At 43.6% G+C, this 12506-nt stretch overlaps 1 protein-coding gene across 4 annotated transcripts in view; it reads right to left on the bottom strand.

The window, feature by feature from the left end:
• The window catches only part of LOC124047014 (zinc finger protein 385B-like), a 188228-nt gene that overhangs the window by 42106 nt on the left and 133616 nt on the right, over window positions 1–12506 (bottom strand). For all 4 annotated transcript variants that reach the window (XM_046367761.1, XM_046367768.1, XM_046367767.1 and 1 more), the window contains one exon: window positions 10617–10762. In XM_046367761.1, the coding sequence (XP_046223717.1) occupies window positions 10617–10762 (146 nt within the window). The remainder of the gene's footprint in view (window positions 1–10616; window positions 10763–12506) is intronic.

The following is a 12506-nucleotide window of genomic DNA, read 5'->3' as shown; positions in this document are numbered from 1 at the left end:
TGGCCATCAAGGAAAACACTATGTCTGGTCCAAATCCAACACCTCTCGAGAACACCATCCCCACAGTCAAGCATGGTGGTGGCAGCATCATGCTGTGGGGATGTTTTTTATCGGCAGGGACTGGGATACTGGTCAGAATTGAAGGAATGATGGATGGAGCTAAATACAGGGAAATTCTTGAGGGAAACCTGTTTCAGTCTTCCAGAGATTTGAGACTGGGACGGAGGTTCACCTTCCAGCAGGACAATGACCCTAAGCATACTGCTAAAGCAACACTCGAGTGGTTTAAGGAGAAACATTTAAATGTCTTGGAATGGCCTAGTCAAAGCCCAGACCTCTGTGGTATTTTTACATTACATTTAAGTCATTTAGCAGACGCTCTTATCCAGAGCGACTTACAAATTGGTGCATTCACCTTATGACATCCAGTGGAACAGCCACTTTACAATAGTGCATCTAAATCTTTTAAGGGGGGGGGGGTGAGAAGGATTACTTTATCCTATCCTAGGTATTCCTTAAAGAGCTGGGGTTTCAGGTGTCTCCGGAAGGTGGTGATTGACTCCGCTGTCCTGGCGTCGTGAGGGAGTTTGTTCCACCATTGGGGAGCCAGAGCAGCGAACAGTTTTGACTGGAATGAGCGGGAACTGTACTTCCGCAGTGGTAGGGAGGCGTGCAGGCCAGAGGTGGATGAACGCAGTGCCCTTATTTGGGTGTAGGGCCTGATCAGAGCCTGGAGGTACTGAGGTGCCGTTCCCCTCACAGCTCCGTAGGCAAGCACCATGGTCTTGTAGCGGATGCGAGCTTCAACTGGAAGCCAGTGGAGAGAGCGGAGGAGTGGGGTGACGTGAGAGAACTTGGGAAGGTTGAACACCAGTCGGGCTGCGGCGTTCTGGAGGAGTTGTAGGGGTTTAATGGCACAGGCAGGGAGCCCAGCCAACAGCGAGTTGCAGTAATCCAGACGGGAGATGACAAGTGCCTGGATTAGGACCTGCGCCGCTTCGTGTGTGAGGCAGGGTCGTACTCTGCGGATGTTGTAGAGCATGAACCTACAGGAACGGGCCACCGCCTTAATGTTAGTTGAGAATGACAGGGTGTTGTCCAGGATCACGCCAAGGTTCTTAGCGCTCTGGGAGGAGGACACAATGGAGTTGTCAACCGTGATGGCGAGATCATGGAACGGGCAGTCCTTCCCCGGGAGGAAGAGCAGCTCCGTCTTGCCGAGGTTCAGCTTGAGGTGGTGATCCGTCATCCACACTGATATGTCTGCCAGACATGCAGAGATGCGATTCGCCACCTGGTCATCAGAAGGGGGAAAGGAGAAGATTAATTGTGTGTCGTCTGCATAGCAATGATAGGAGAGACCATGTGAGGTTATGACAGAGCCAAGTGACTTGGTGTATAGCGAGAATAGGAGAGGGCCTAGAACAGAGCCCTGGGGGACACCAATGGTGAGAGCGCATGGTGAGGAGACAGATTCTCGCCACGCCACCTGGTAGGAGCGACCTGTCAGGTAGGACGCAATCCAAGCGTGGGCCGCGCCGGACATGCCCAACTCGGAGAGGGTGGAGAGGAGGATCTGATGGTTCACAGTATCGAAGGCAGCCGATAGGTCTAGAAGAATGAGAGCAGAGGAGAGAGAGTTAGCTTTAGCAGTGCGGAGCGCCTCCGTGATACAGAGAAGAGCAGTCTCAGTTGAATGACTGGTCTTGAAACCTGACTGATTTGGATCAAGAAGGTCATTCAGAGAGAGAGAGCGGGAGAGCTGGCCAAGGACGGCACGTTCAAGAGTTTTGGAGAGAAAAGAAAGAAGGGATACTGGTCTGTAGTTGTTGACATCGGAGGGATCGAATGTAGGTTTTTTCAGAAGGGGTGCAACTCTCGCTCTCTTGAAGTCAATTGAATTAGGTACTAATCTATTGATTTCACATGACTGAGAATACAGATATGCATCTGTTGGTCACAGATAACTTTTTAAAAAAGTAGGGGCGTGGATCAGAAAACCAGCCAGTATCTGGCGTGGCCAGCATTTGCCTCATGCAGCAGCTCCTCCGAGTGGATCAGGCTGTTGATTGTGGCCTGTGGAATGTTGTCCCACATCTTCAGTGGTTGTGCGAAGTTGGATATTGGCAAAAACCAAAACACGCTGTCGTACGTCGATCCAGAGCATCCCAAACAGGCTCAATGGGTGACATGTCTGGTGAGTATGAAGGCCATGGCAGAACTGGGACATTTTCAGCTTCCAGGAATGTGTATTATCATGCTGAAAGTTGAGGTGATGACAGCGAATGAATGGTATGACAATGGGCCTCAGGAACTCATCCTGGTATCTTTGTGCATTCAAATTGCCATCAATAAAATGAATTGTGTTTGTTGTCCGTAGATTATGCCTGTCCATACTGGTGGGACGCTGCTATAGACCACCAAGTGCTAACAGTCAGTATCTGGATAACGTGTGAAATCCTTGATAATATATGTGATATCAAAAGAGAGGTATACTTTCTGGGTGATTTAAATATTGACTGGTTTCCATCAGGCTGCCCACTCAAGAGAAAGCTTCAAACTGTAACTAGTACCTGCAACCTGGTTCAGGATATGAATCAAACTACAAGGGTAGTTACAAACAGTACATGAATGAAATCATGAACATGTATTGATCATATATTTACTAATGCTGCAGAATATTTTTAAATTCTCTATCAGCTTTTGACAAGCCACTTGGGTCTGGCAATGTGGATGGAAAATTACTGAGGATAATAGCGGACGGTATTACCACTCCTATTTGCCATATCTTTAATTTAAGCCTACTAGAAAGCGTGTGCCCTCAGGCCTGGAGGGATGCAAAAGTTATTCCCCTATGATAGTAAAGCCCCCTTAACTGACTCAAATAGCCGACCAATCAGCCTGTTACCAATCACTAGTAAACATTTGGAAAAAAATTGTGTTTGACGAGATACAATGCTATTGTACAGTAAACAAACTGACAACAGACTTTCAGCACGCTTATAGGGAAGAACATTCAACAAGCACAGCACTTATACAAAATAAAAAGATTGTGGGGGCTGTTTTGTTAGACTTAAGTGCAGCTTTTGACATATCGATCATAGTCTGTTGCTGCAAAAACGTATGTGTTATGGCTTTACACCCCTGCTATATTGTGGATAAAGTCTTCTTCCAACACAATCCAGATAGAAACAGGAATTCCCCAGGGCAGCTGTCTAGGCCCCTTACTTTTTTTCAATCTTTACTAATGTCAATTGAGTAAAGCCAGTGTGTCTATATATGCAGATGACTCAACACTATACACGTCAGCTACCACAGCGACTGAAATGACAGCAAAACTTAACAAAGAGCTGCAGTTAGTTTTAGAATTGGTGACAAGGAATAAGTTAGTCCTAAATATTTCAAAAACTAAAAGCATTGTACTTGAGACAAATCATTCACTAAACCCTAAACCTCAACTAAGGTTCTCTCTTGTAATGAATAATGTGTAAATTCAGCAAGTTGAGGAGACTAAACTACTTTGAGTAACCCTGGATTGTAAACTGTCACATTCAAAACATATTGATACAACAGTACCTAGGATGGGGAGAAGTCTGTCTATAATAAAGTGTTGATCTGCATTCTTAACAGCACTATTAACAAGGCAGGTCCTACAGGCCCAAGTTTTGTCGCACCTGGACTGTTCAGTCGTGTGGTTAAGTGCCACAAAGAGGGACATAAAAAAATGCAATTGGCTCAGAACAGGATAGCATGGCTGGACCTTGGATGTACACAGAGAGCTAACTTTAATAATTATGCCTGTAAATCTCTCCTGGCTCAAAGTGGAGGAGAGATTGACTTCATCACTACTTGTATTTGTGAGAGGTATTGTATATTGAATGCACTGAGCTGTCTGAACTATTGGCACACAGCACAGACACCCATGCATACCCCACAAGACATGCCACCAGAGGTCTCCACACAGTCCCTAAGTCCAGAACAGACTATGGGAGGCACACAGTACAACATAGAGCCATTCCACATCAAGTCTATTCCACATCAAGTAACTCATGCCAGCAGTAAAAATAGATTTAAAAAACAGATAAAAATACACCTTATGGAATAGCGGGAACTGTGAAGAAACACAAACATAGACGCATGCATACAAACACACAATAATATACGCACTATACACACATGTACACATGGATTTTGTGTTATAGATATGTGGGAGTAGAATAGAGGCCTGAGGGCACACATGCAATATAATGTAAAATGTATAAATAGCTGCTTTGGCAGCAGCTAATGGGGATCCGTAATAAATAGATATGGAAATACCATAACCCCAATGCCACCATGGGGCACTCTGTTCACAACGTTGACATCAGGAAACTTCTCACCCACACGACGCCATACTGCCTAGTACAGTTGAAACCGATATTCATCCGTAAAGAGCACTCTTCTCCAGCGTGCCAGTGGTTATTTCCACCCGGCACTGCCAGAAGAGGACTGGCCACCCCTCATAGCCTGATTCCTCTCTAAGTTTCTTCCTAGATTTTGGCCTTTCTAGGGAGTTTTTCCAAGCCACCGTGCTTCTACACCTGCATTGTTTGCTGTTTGGGGTTTTAGGCTGGGTTTCTGTACAGCACTTTGATATATCAGCTGATGTAAGAAGGTCTATATAAATACATTTGATTTGATTTGATCAAAGGTGACGTTGGTTATGAATCCGACCTGCATTCCGATCAAGACCCTGGTGAGGAGAACGAGCAGACAGATGAGCTTCCCTGAGACAATTGCTCCTAGTTCTTCAGGTGTGCAAACCAATAGCTTCATTAGCTGTCTGGGTGGCTGGTCTCAGACGATCCCGCAGTTGAAGAAGCCGAATTTGGAGGTCCTGGGCTGGTGTGGTTACACGTGGTCTGTGGTTGTGAGGCGGGTTGGATGTACTGCCAAATTCTTTAAAACGATGTTGGAGGCGTCTTATAGTAGAGAAATTAGCATTTAATTATCTTGCAACAACTCTGTTGGACATTCCTGCAGTCAGCATGCCAAATGTACATTCCCTCAAAACTTCCGACATCTGTGGCATTGTGTGACAAAACTGCACATTTGAGACTGGCCGTTTATTGTTCCCAAGACAAGGGGCACCTGTGTAATGATCATAATGTTTAATCAGCTCCTTGATATGCCACACTTGTCAGGTGGATGGATTTTCTTGGTGAAGGAGAAATGCTCACTAACAGCGAAGTAAACAAATTTGTGCACAACATTTTAGAGAAATAAGCTTTTTATGCATATGTAAGATTTCTGGGATCTTTTATTTCACCTCATGAAACATGTGACCAACATTTTACATGTTGCGTAGTACTCTACACCTGATCCAAGATCTGTTTTTGCTGTCTTGTTAACTCTTAATGGTCATTGTCATGTTTCAATACGGCCTCCAGTCTCATTTCACCTCGTTTACAGTATCACGTGATTTACTTTCACTTTCACATTTGGGCAGGCGTACGTTGCAAAAGTGGGCGTGTACATGTGCTGGCTTATACTAGTTCTGTCAACAGCAAACATATATCACCGTTTGAAAAATGAGCTACACACACGTCTCTGCAGAGAAATCAGCTTCGTGTCTGACTACATCCCCGATGCAGATTCGCTTCCCTTGGAAGATCTGGAGAGAGAATTCAAACGTCTCTACTTCACAGGAGAAGTATTTGAACGTAAACCTTTTATTTTTTATTTTAGAAAATGGACATGCCGGGAGATGAGTTTGGATTGGTCTGCCATGTAGCATGCTTCTGTCTATAACATGAGCTGGTCATAATGTGTTGATAGTCCTTTCTACCGCGTAGTTTTTTGAAGATATGCAGAGCAATCGGAAAGTATTTAGACCCCTTCTCTTTTTCCACATTTTGTTACGTTACAGCCTTATTCTAAAATGGATTAAATCATTTTTTCCCCTCATCAATCTACACACAATATCCCATAATGACAAAGTGAAAACAAGCTAAGTATCCAAAACAGTTTTTAGATGACCAGGGCAAAACATTTATGCAAAGGAAAATTACTAGTTATTACAACAGCAAGGGTGAGCTAGTCTACCGTTCTTGTCCATCCTCAGCATCTGTGATGGTTTCTTTCATCCATATGAAAAGTACTCTCCGATCCTTCACTAACATTAGAGTATAAGGATTTGTCTATTTCTGTCAGCCTAGATGTTTTCTGCATGTTGGTCTCCACCATTCCTGCAGTTGAGAAGCTCTCTTTGGTAAAATGAGCACGGCACAGGTGACTACTTTTGAAAATGTGCGACTCTTCCAGCAAATTCCAACCATCTTCGCCGGCATTCTGGACTTGTTGGAAAGATAAAGAAAAAGTTGGCTTGGGTGTCTTGCATCCGGTTTGGCGGTACTGTGAATTTGCTACTGGATTACTGATAACGGTAGGCAACTCTACATCCAGGTAGCCTAACCTACAGGGGTTGGGTTATGGCCAATGATATAATGTCTTCCAGTTGTGGAAGTTCGGTCTGGGTGAGGTTGAGAATGCACAGAAAGATTTTAAAAAATACACATTTTGCAATTTAGTGTGTGTACTTTAGTTTATTTATACTTGGGATATCGCTTTTCAACTCCTTGATGGAGTTGACAAGATAGCACAAACAGATCTAGGAACAGGTTACTGCATGCAGCACTTGATACTGCAATTAAGCATTCATGTTAAAGAACTAGTATTATTTTTTTTCACCTTTATTTAACCAGGTAAGCCAGTTGAGAACAAGTTCTCATTTACAACTGCGACCCGGCCAAGATAAAGCAAGGCAGTGCGACACAAACAACAACACAGAGTTAGACATGGAATAAACAAGCTTTTATTCAATAACACAATAGAAAAAAATAAAGTCTATATACAATGTGTGCAATGGCGTGAGGAGGTAGGCAATAAATAGGCCATAGTAGCGAGATAATTACAATTTAGCAGATGAACACTGGAGTGAGAAATGAGCAGTTGATGATCTGCAAGTAGAGATACTGGTGTGCAGTATCAGAAAAGTAAATAAAAACAATATGGGGATGAGGTAGGTGGGCTATTTTCAGATGGACTATGTACAGCTGCAGCGATCGGTTAGCTGCTCAGATAGCTGATGTTTAAAGATAGTGAGGGAAATATAAGTCTCCAGCTTCAGCGATTTTTGCAATTCATTCCAGTCACTAGCAGCAGAGAACTGGAAGGAAAGGCAGCCAAAGTGTTGGCTTTGGGGGTGACCAGTGAGATATACCTGCTGGAGCGTGTGCTATGGGTGGGTGTTGTTATCGTGACCAGTGAGCTGAGATAAGGCGGAACTTTACCTAGCATAGACTTGTAGATGACCTGGAGCAAGTGGGTCTGGCGACGGTATGTAGCGAGGGCCAGCCGACTAGAGCATACGGGTCGCAGTGGTGGGTTGTATAAGGGGCTTTGGTAACAAATGGATGGCACTGCGATAGACTGCATCCAGTTTGCTGAGTAGAGTATTGGAAGCTATTTTGTATGACATCGCCGAAGTCGAGGATCGGTAGGATAGTCAGTTTTACTAGGGTAAGTTTGGCGCTTTGAGTGAAGGAGGCTTTGTTGCGAAATAGAAAGGCGAGTTTACAATCTAGCCAGACACCTAGGTATTTGTAGTTGTCCACATATTCTTGGTCAGAACCGTCCAGGGTAGTGATGCTAGTCGTGCAGGCAGCGAATGGTTGGAAGGCATGCATTTAGTTTTACTAGCGTTTAAGAGCAGTTGGAGGCCATGGAAGGAGTGTTGTATGGCATTGAAGCCCGTTTGGAGGTTAGTTAACACAAAGTCCAAAGAAGGGCCAGATGTATACAGAATGGTGTCGTCTGCGTAGAGGTGGATCAGGGAATCACCCGCAGCAAGAACAACATTATTGATATATATAGAGAAAAGAGTCGGCCCGAGAATTGATCCCTGTGGTACCCCCATAGAGACTGCCAGAGGTCCGGACAACAGGCCCTCCGATTTGACACACTGAACCAGGTGAGGCAGTCACTTGAGAAACCAAGGCTATTGAGTCTGCCGATAAGAATACGGTGATTGACAGAGTCGAAAGCCTTGGCCAGGTCGATGAAGACGGCTGCACAGTACTGTCTTTTATCGATGGTGGTTATGATATCATTTAGTACCTTGAGCATGGCTGAGGTGCAGCCGTGACCGGCTCGGAAACCGGATTGCACAGCGGAGAAGGTACGGTGGGATTCGAAATGGGGTCAGTGATCTGTTTTTTAACTTGGCTTTTGAAGACTTTAGAGAGGCAGGGCATGATGTATATTGGTCTATAACAGTTTTGGTCTAGAGTGTCACCCCCTTTGAAAAGGGGGATGACCGCGGCAGCTTTCCAATCTTTAGGGATCTCGGACGATATGTTAGAGAGGTTGAACAAACTGGTAATAGGGGTTGCAACAATGGCGGCGGATAGTTTTAGAAAGAGAGGGTCCAGATTGTCTAGCCCAGCTGATTTGTACGTTTGTGCAGCAGCTGTTTCAGAACATCTGGTATCTGGATTTGGGTGAAGGAGAAGCTGGGGAAGGGGGGGCTAGCTGTTGGCCGGGGCTGGTGTAGCCAAGAGGAAAGCATGGTCAGCCGTAGAGAAATGCTTTTTGAAATGTTCGATTATCATGGATTTATCGGTGGTGACCGTGTTACCTAGCCTCAGTGCAGTGGGCAGCTGGGAGGAGGTGCTCTTGTTCTCCATGGACTTTACAGTGTCACAAAACCTTTTGGAGATCAAGGATGCAAATTTCTGTTTGAAAAAGCTAGCCTTTGCTTTCCTGACTGTCTACGTGTTTTGGTTCCTGACTTCCCTGAACAGTTGCATATCGCGGGGACTATTCGATGCTATTGCAGTCCGCCACAGGATGTTTTTGTGCTAGTCAAGGGCAGTAAAGTCTGGAGTGAACCAAGGGCTATATCTGTTCTTAGTTCTACATTTTTGAAAGGGGCAAGCTTATATAAGATTGTGGGGAAATTACTTTTAAAGAACGACCAGGCATCCTCGACTGACGGGATGAGGTCAATATCCTTCCAGGATACCCGGGCCAGGTGTGTTTTAAGGAGCGTTTGACACACCAACACCTCTGGTCTCTCTGACATAATTTATTGAGGAAATGTACTTACTATGACTGTGATATGTGCCTGTTCTATTTTAAATTGAATGCACTAACTGTAAGTCACTCTAGAGCGTCTGCTAAATGACTAAAATGTAAATGTAAAAACTGTAATTTTGCAATGAGTATATTCTTCAAAATATCTTTAAAAATAAATGTCCCCCGATGAACTTTTGGACAATATTTAATTTTGGTGTCATCATTACAGTCACAGTGTATATAATCAACATCACTCTCACCAACATGAACTCATCAACTTAGTGCACTACCACTTAATAGTCAATGACAGCAGTAGAGACACTATGTCTGGTTTAGATGTGTCTTTGCCTCAGCCAATGGAATCACACTGGACTCAGCTGAGCTAAGCTAGAGCAGACCTGGGTTCAAATACTATTTGAAATTGTTCAAATCTTTCAAATACTATTGAGCATTTTCCCTAGCCTTGACTGGAATGCCAGGTTGACTGGGTTTGGATGTTTCAGGTGTTTCTATTGGATCTATGGAAACAGACAACCTCAGTCAAGCACAGATAGAGTATTTGAAATGATTTAGAGTAGTGTCTTGAACCCAGGTCTGAGCTAGAGACTAGCGCTGTGAGTCAGAGTGTTCCTGACAGGTTTCCGTGACTACAGGCAAGGCTCTCACTAACTGTTCCAAAGAGTGTTGTCACATCGGACCATGGCAGGCCTGGGAATCACAGTCACACAGACATGAGCAGTCCTCCTGTTGCTGCCTACCTCAGTCCCTTTTAACAGGACACTGTTCTGACTGACTTTGCAGGTTGGAGGAGACATAGAAATAAAATGTAAATAGAACGGTCCACCCATCACAAAACGTTGGATGGAAATGTCTGTTTTAGTCCTTCTATGGTTGGAGCATACAGCCCGGCCAACACAGAGTTAAACACTCATAGATACTCTTTGACTAACTCTCTCAGTGGATTTTTCAGGTCATGACATTTTTACACCTGCCACATCAACTATCAGCATGAGATGTGTTTTTGCAAGATAAAAGCAAGAATAGATTTTGTTTCCACCTCTCCGTTTTGGAGGGTTGGAATCGATGCCTTGATGGTGGGACTGCAGCATTCTCTCTCCCTCTCTCTCTCTCTCTCTCTCTCTCTCTCTCTCTCTCTCTCTCTCTCTCTCTCTCTCTCTCTCTCTCTCTCTCTCTCTGTGCATTTGCCATTAAGATTATTTGTGAAGGGAAAAGGAAGAATCTCCTAAGCCATTTAGAATTCATGAATCAGGAAAAGAAAGACAGTAGGATTCTTGCAATGAAACAATACTGAAATCTAAGATCAATAATAGTGACAAACTACAAATACATGAGATGAAAGGACTCGCGCCCAGTCAAGTGGCTGTACCTGTTCATCAATCTGCCTCACACTACAAAAAAAGGAGATGGGTTACTGCCCTATGGGGTGTTCTGGCTCGGGAAAGCATTACTAACAAGAGATGAAAGCAGCAATTTCTTACCGTGTTAAAATTAGGGAAGAGTCCCACACTAGAGGAGGTGTCCACTTGGTGGAAGGGCATAAAGGGTTTCATATCCAAAGTGGACTGCATCATCAGAGACTGATTCCGCACCAGCGCAGGCAGTGTGTTGCTATGGCATGAACTTCCTTTGGAGATGGAGAGATAGTTAGATAGAGAGAGGGGAGGGGGGAGAGAGAAGGATGGAGAGAGAGAGGAGAGAGAAAAAGGGACAGAACAATGGAAAGAGAGAGGGAGAGGGAAAGAGAAAGAAAGAGTAAGGAAAAGAGAAAAACAGAGAAAGAGAAATATTAACACATTTTCAGATGAGGGCAGTATGATGTAGTGGTGGCAGGTTAGTGCGTGGTTAGAGCGTTCGGCCAGTAACCGAAAGGATGCTGGATAGAATCCCTGAGCTGACAGGCAGTTAACCCACTGTTCCCTGGTAGGCCGTCATTGTAAATAAGAATTTGTTCTTAACTGACTTGCCTAGTTAAATAAAGGTTACATTTTAAAAAATTAAAAAAATATTCATAGCACTAGGACCATACATAACACACACGAGGAGCTAACAGGCAGAGAAAATACACTGTACACTGTGGCTGTTGTGAGCGCTGTGGCAGAGAATAGTGGAAAGTAACTCATCCTGTCTTAAATTAAGCAGAAAAATGTCTCTATGCGCTCATAGGCTGGGGTAAGATGTGGAGTGTGTGTGTGCTGGGGTGTGAGTCAGCCTGGAAGGTGGGCTGGCTGGAGGAAGGATGCAGTACATTATGTTGGGGCAGAGGGAATGGAGCTAGGAGAATACTTCTATGGCTGGGACTGGGTCTTGAGCCCAGAAACAGATCATACCTGATGCAAGGCAGTTCATTGGTATCGTAGTCATATCTGTGTATATCTACTTTATATATTTCAAAGGAAAATAAGGTTATTGCCAGTTCACTTCAGGCTTTTATACTCTGTATATACAATATAAAATCTTAATGCACACAGAAGCCTATGGATCCAGACCAAAATAAAGAATGACATTAACTAGCTATGCACTACTGTAGATAATCGACACAGAATTCAAAGCTCTTTTCTCTTCAACTTCCCTCCATATTATGCATGTTTTATGCGTGTGTGTGCATGTGCGTGCATGTGTGTGTGTGTGTGTGTGTGTGTGTGTGTGTGTCTGCATACAAGAGTTAATCTCAGTAGAGATTTAATAGCATGTGAAATGATGAGTGAGTCTATCTCAGAAATCTATAAGTGCCAGCTTGTGTGTGTGTATGTGCTGACAAACGTACACACACACTAACTTCAAATAAGTGCTCATATTCTTGTCAGAGATTCAACATGAACAACATTTCTCAAAAAAAAGAAACATCAAGCTATTGCTTCAAATTTCCCTTCATAGTAAATCATACTGTGTTCGATGCCAAGAGAACGTAAAATATCAACTCGCGCTGACACAGCATGGATACTCTTCCAGCTAATTTCATAGAAATATATCATCCATCAAGAGACATTGTGATTTATGGAGATGAAGCTCTACTGAGGGTTTTTGTCTTTATATAATATATAGAGATGTAATGTAATACTGCAAACTATACTGTCTCATGATTGTGTTGTCATGGGAGACACATGGTTAGAACCTCTAATGTTTAGATTTTTCCATTGCTGATAGGAATTAAATTGTTTGGATTTGAGTTGTTCATAATTTGATTTGTGTGTCTGGTCATTTCCATGTAAAAGGACCCATGAGCACCAACATGTGAAGTAAATAGGAGCATGTCAAATTGGAGGTCAAATGAAAGATAAGAGTCTATGTTTTTTTAATTTATTATGGCATATATATTAATTTTTCAACCAATTTCCATCCCAAAAATTTGGAATGAGAAAAAAGCCTTG

Source organism: Oncorhynchus gorbuscha, linkage group LG01, assembly GCF_021184085.1.
Source record: "Oncorhynchus gorbuscha isolate QuinsamMale2020 ecotype Even-year linkage group LG01, OgorEven_v1.0, whole genome shotgun sequence".
Lineage (NCBI taxonomy): Eukaryota > Metazoa > Chordata > Actinopteri > Salmoniformes > Salmonidae > Oncorhynchus > Oncorhynchus gorbuscha.
The sequence above is the reverse complement of the archived record's forward strand: the minus strand, read 5'-3'. Positions and strand labels throughout refer to the sequence as shown.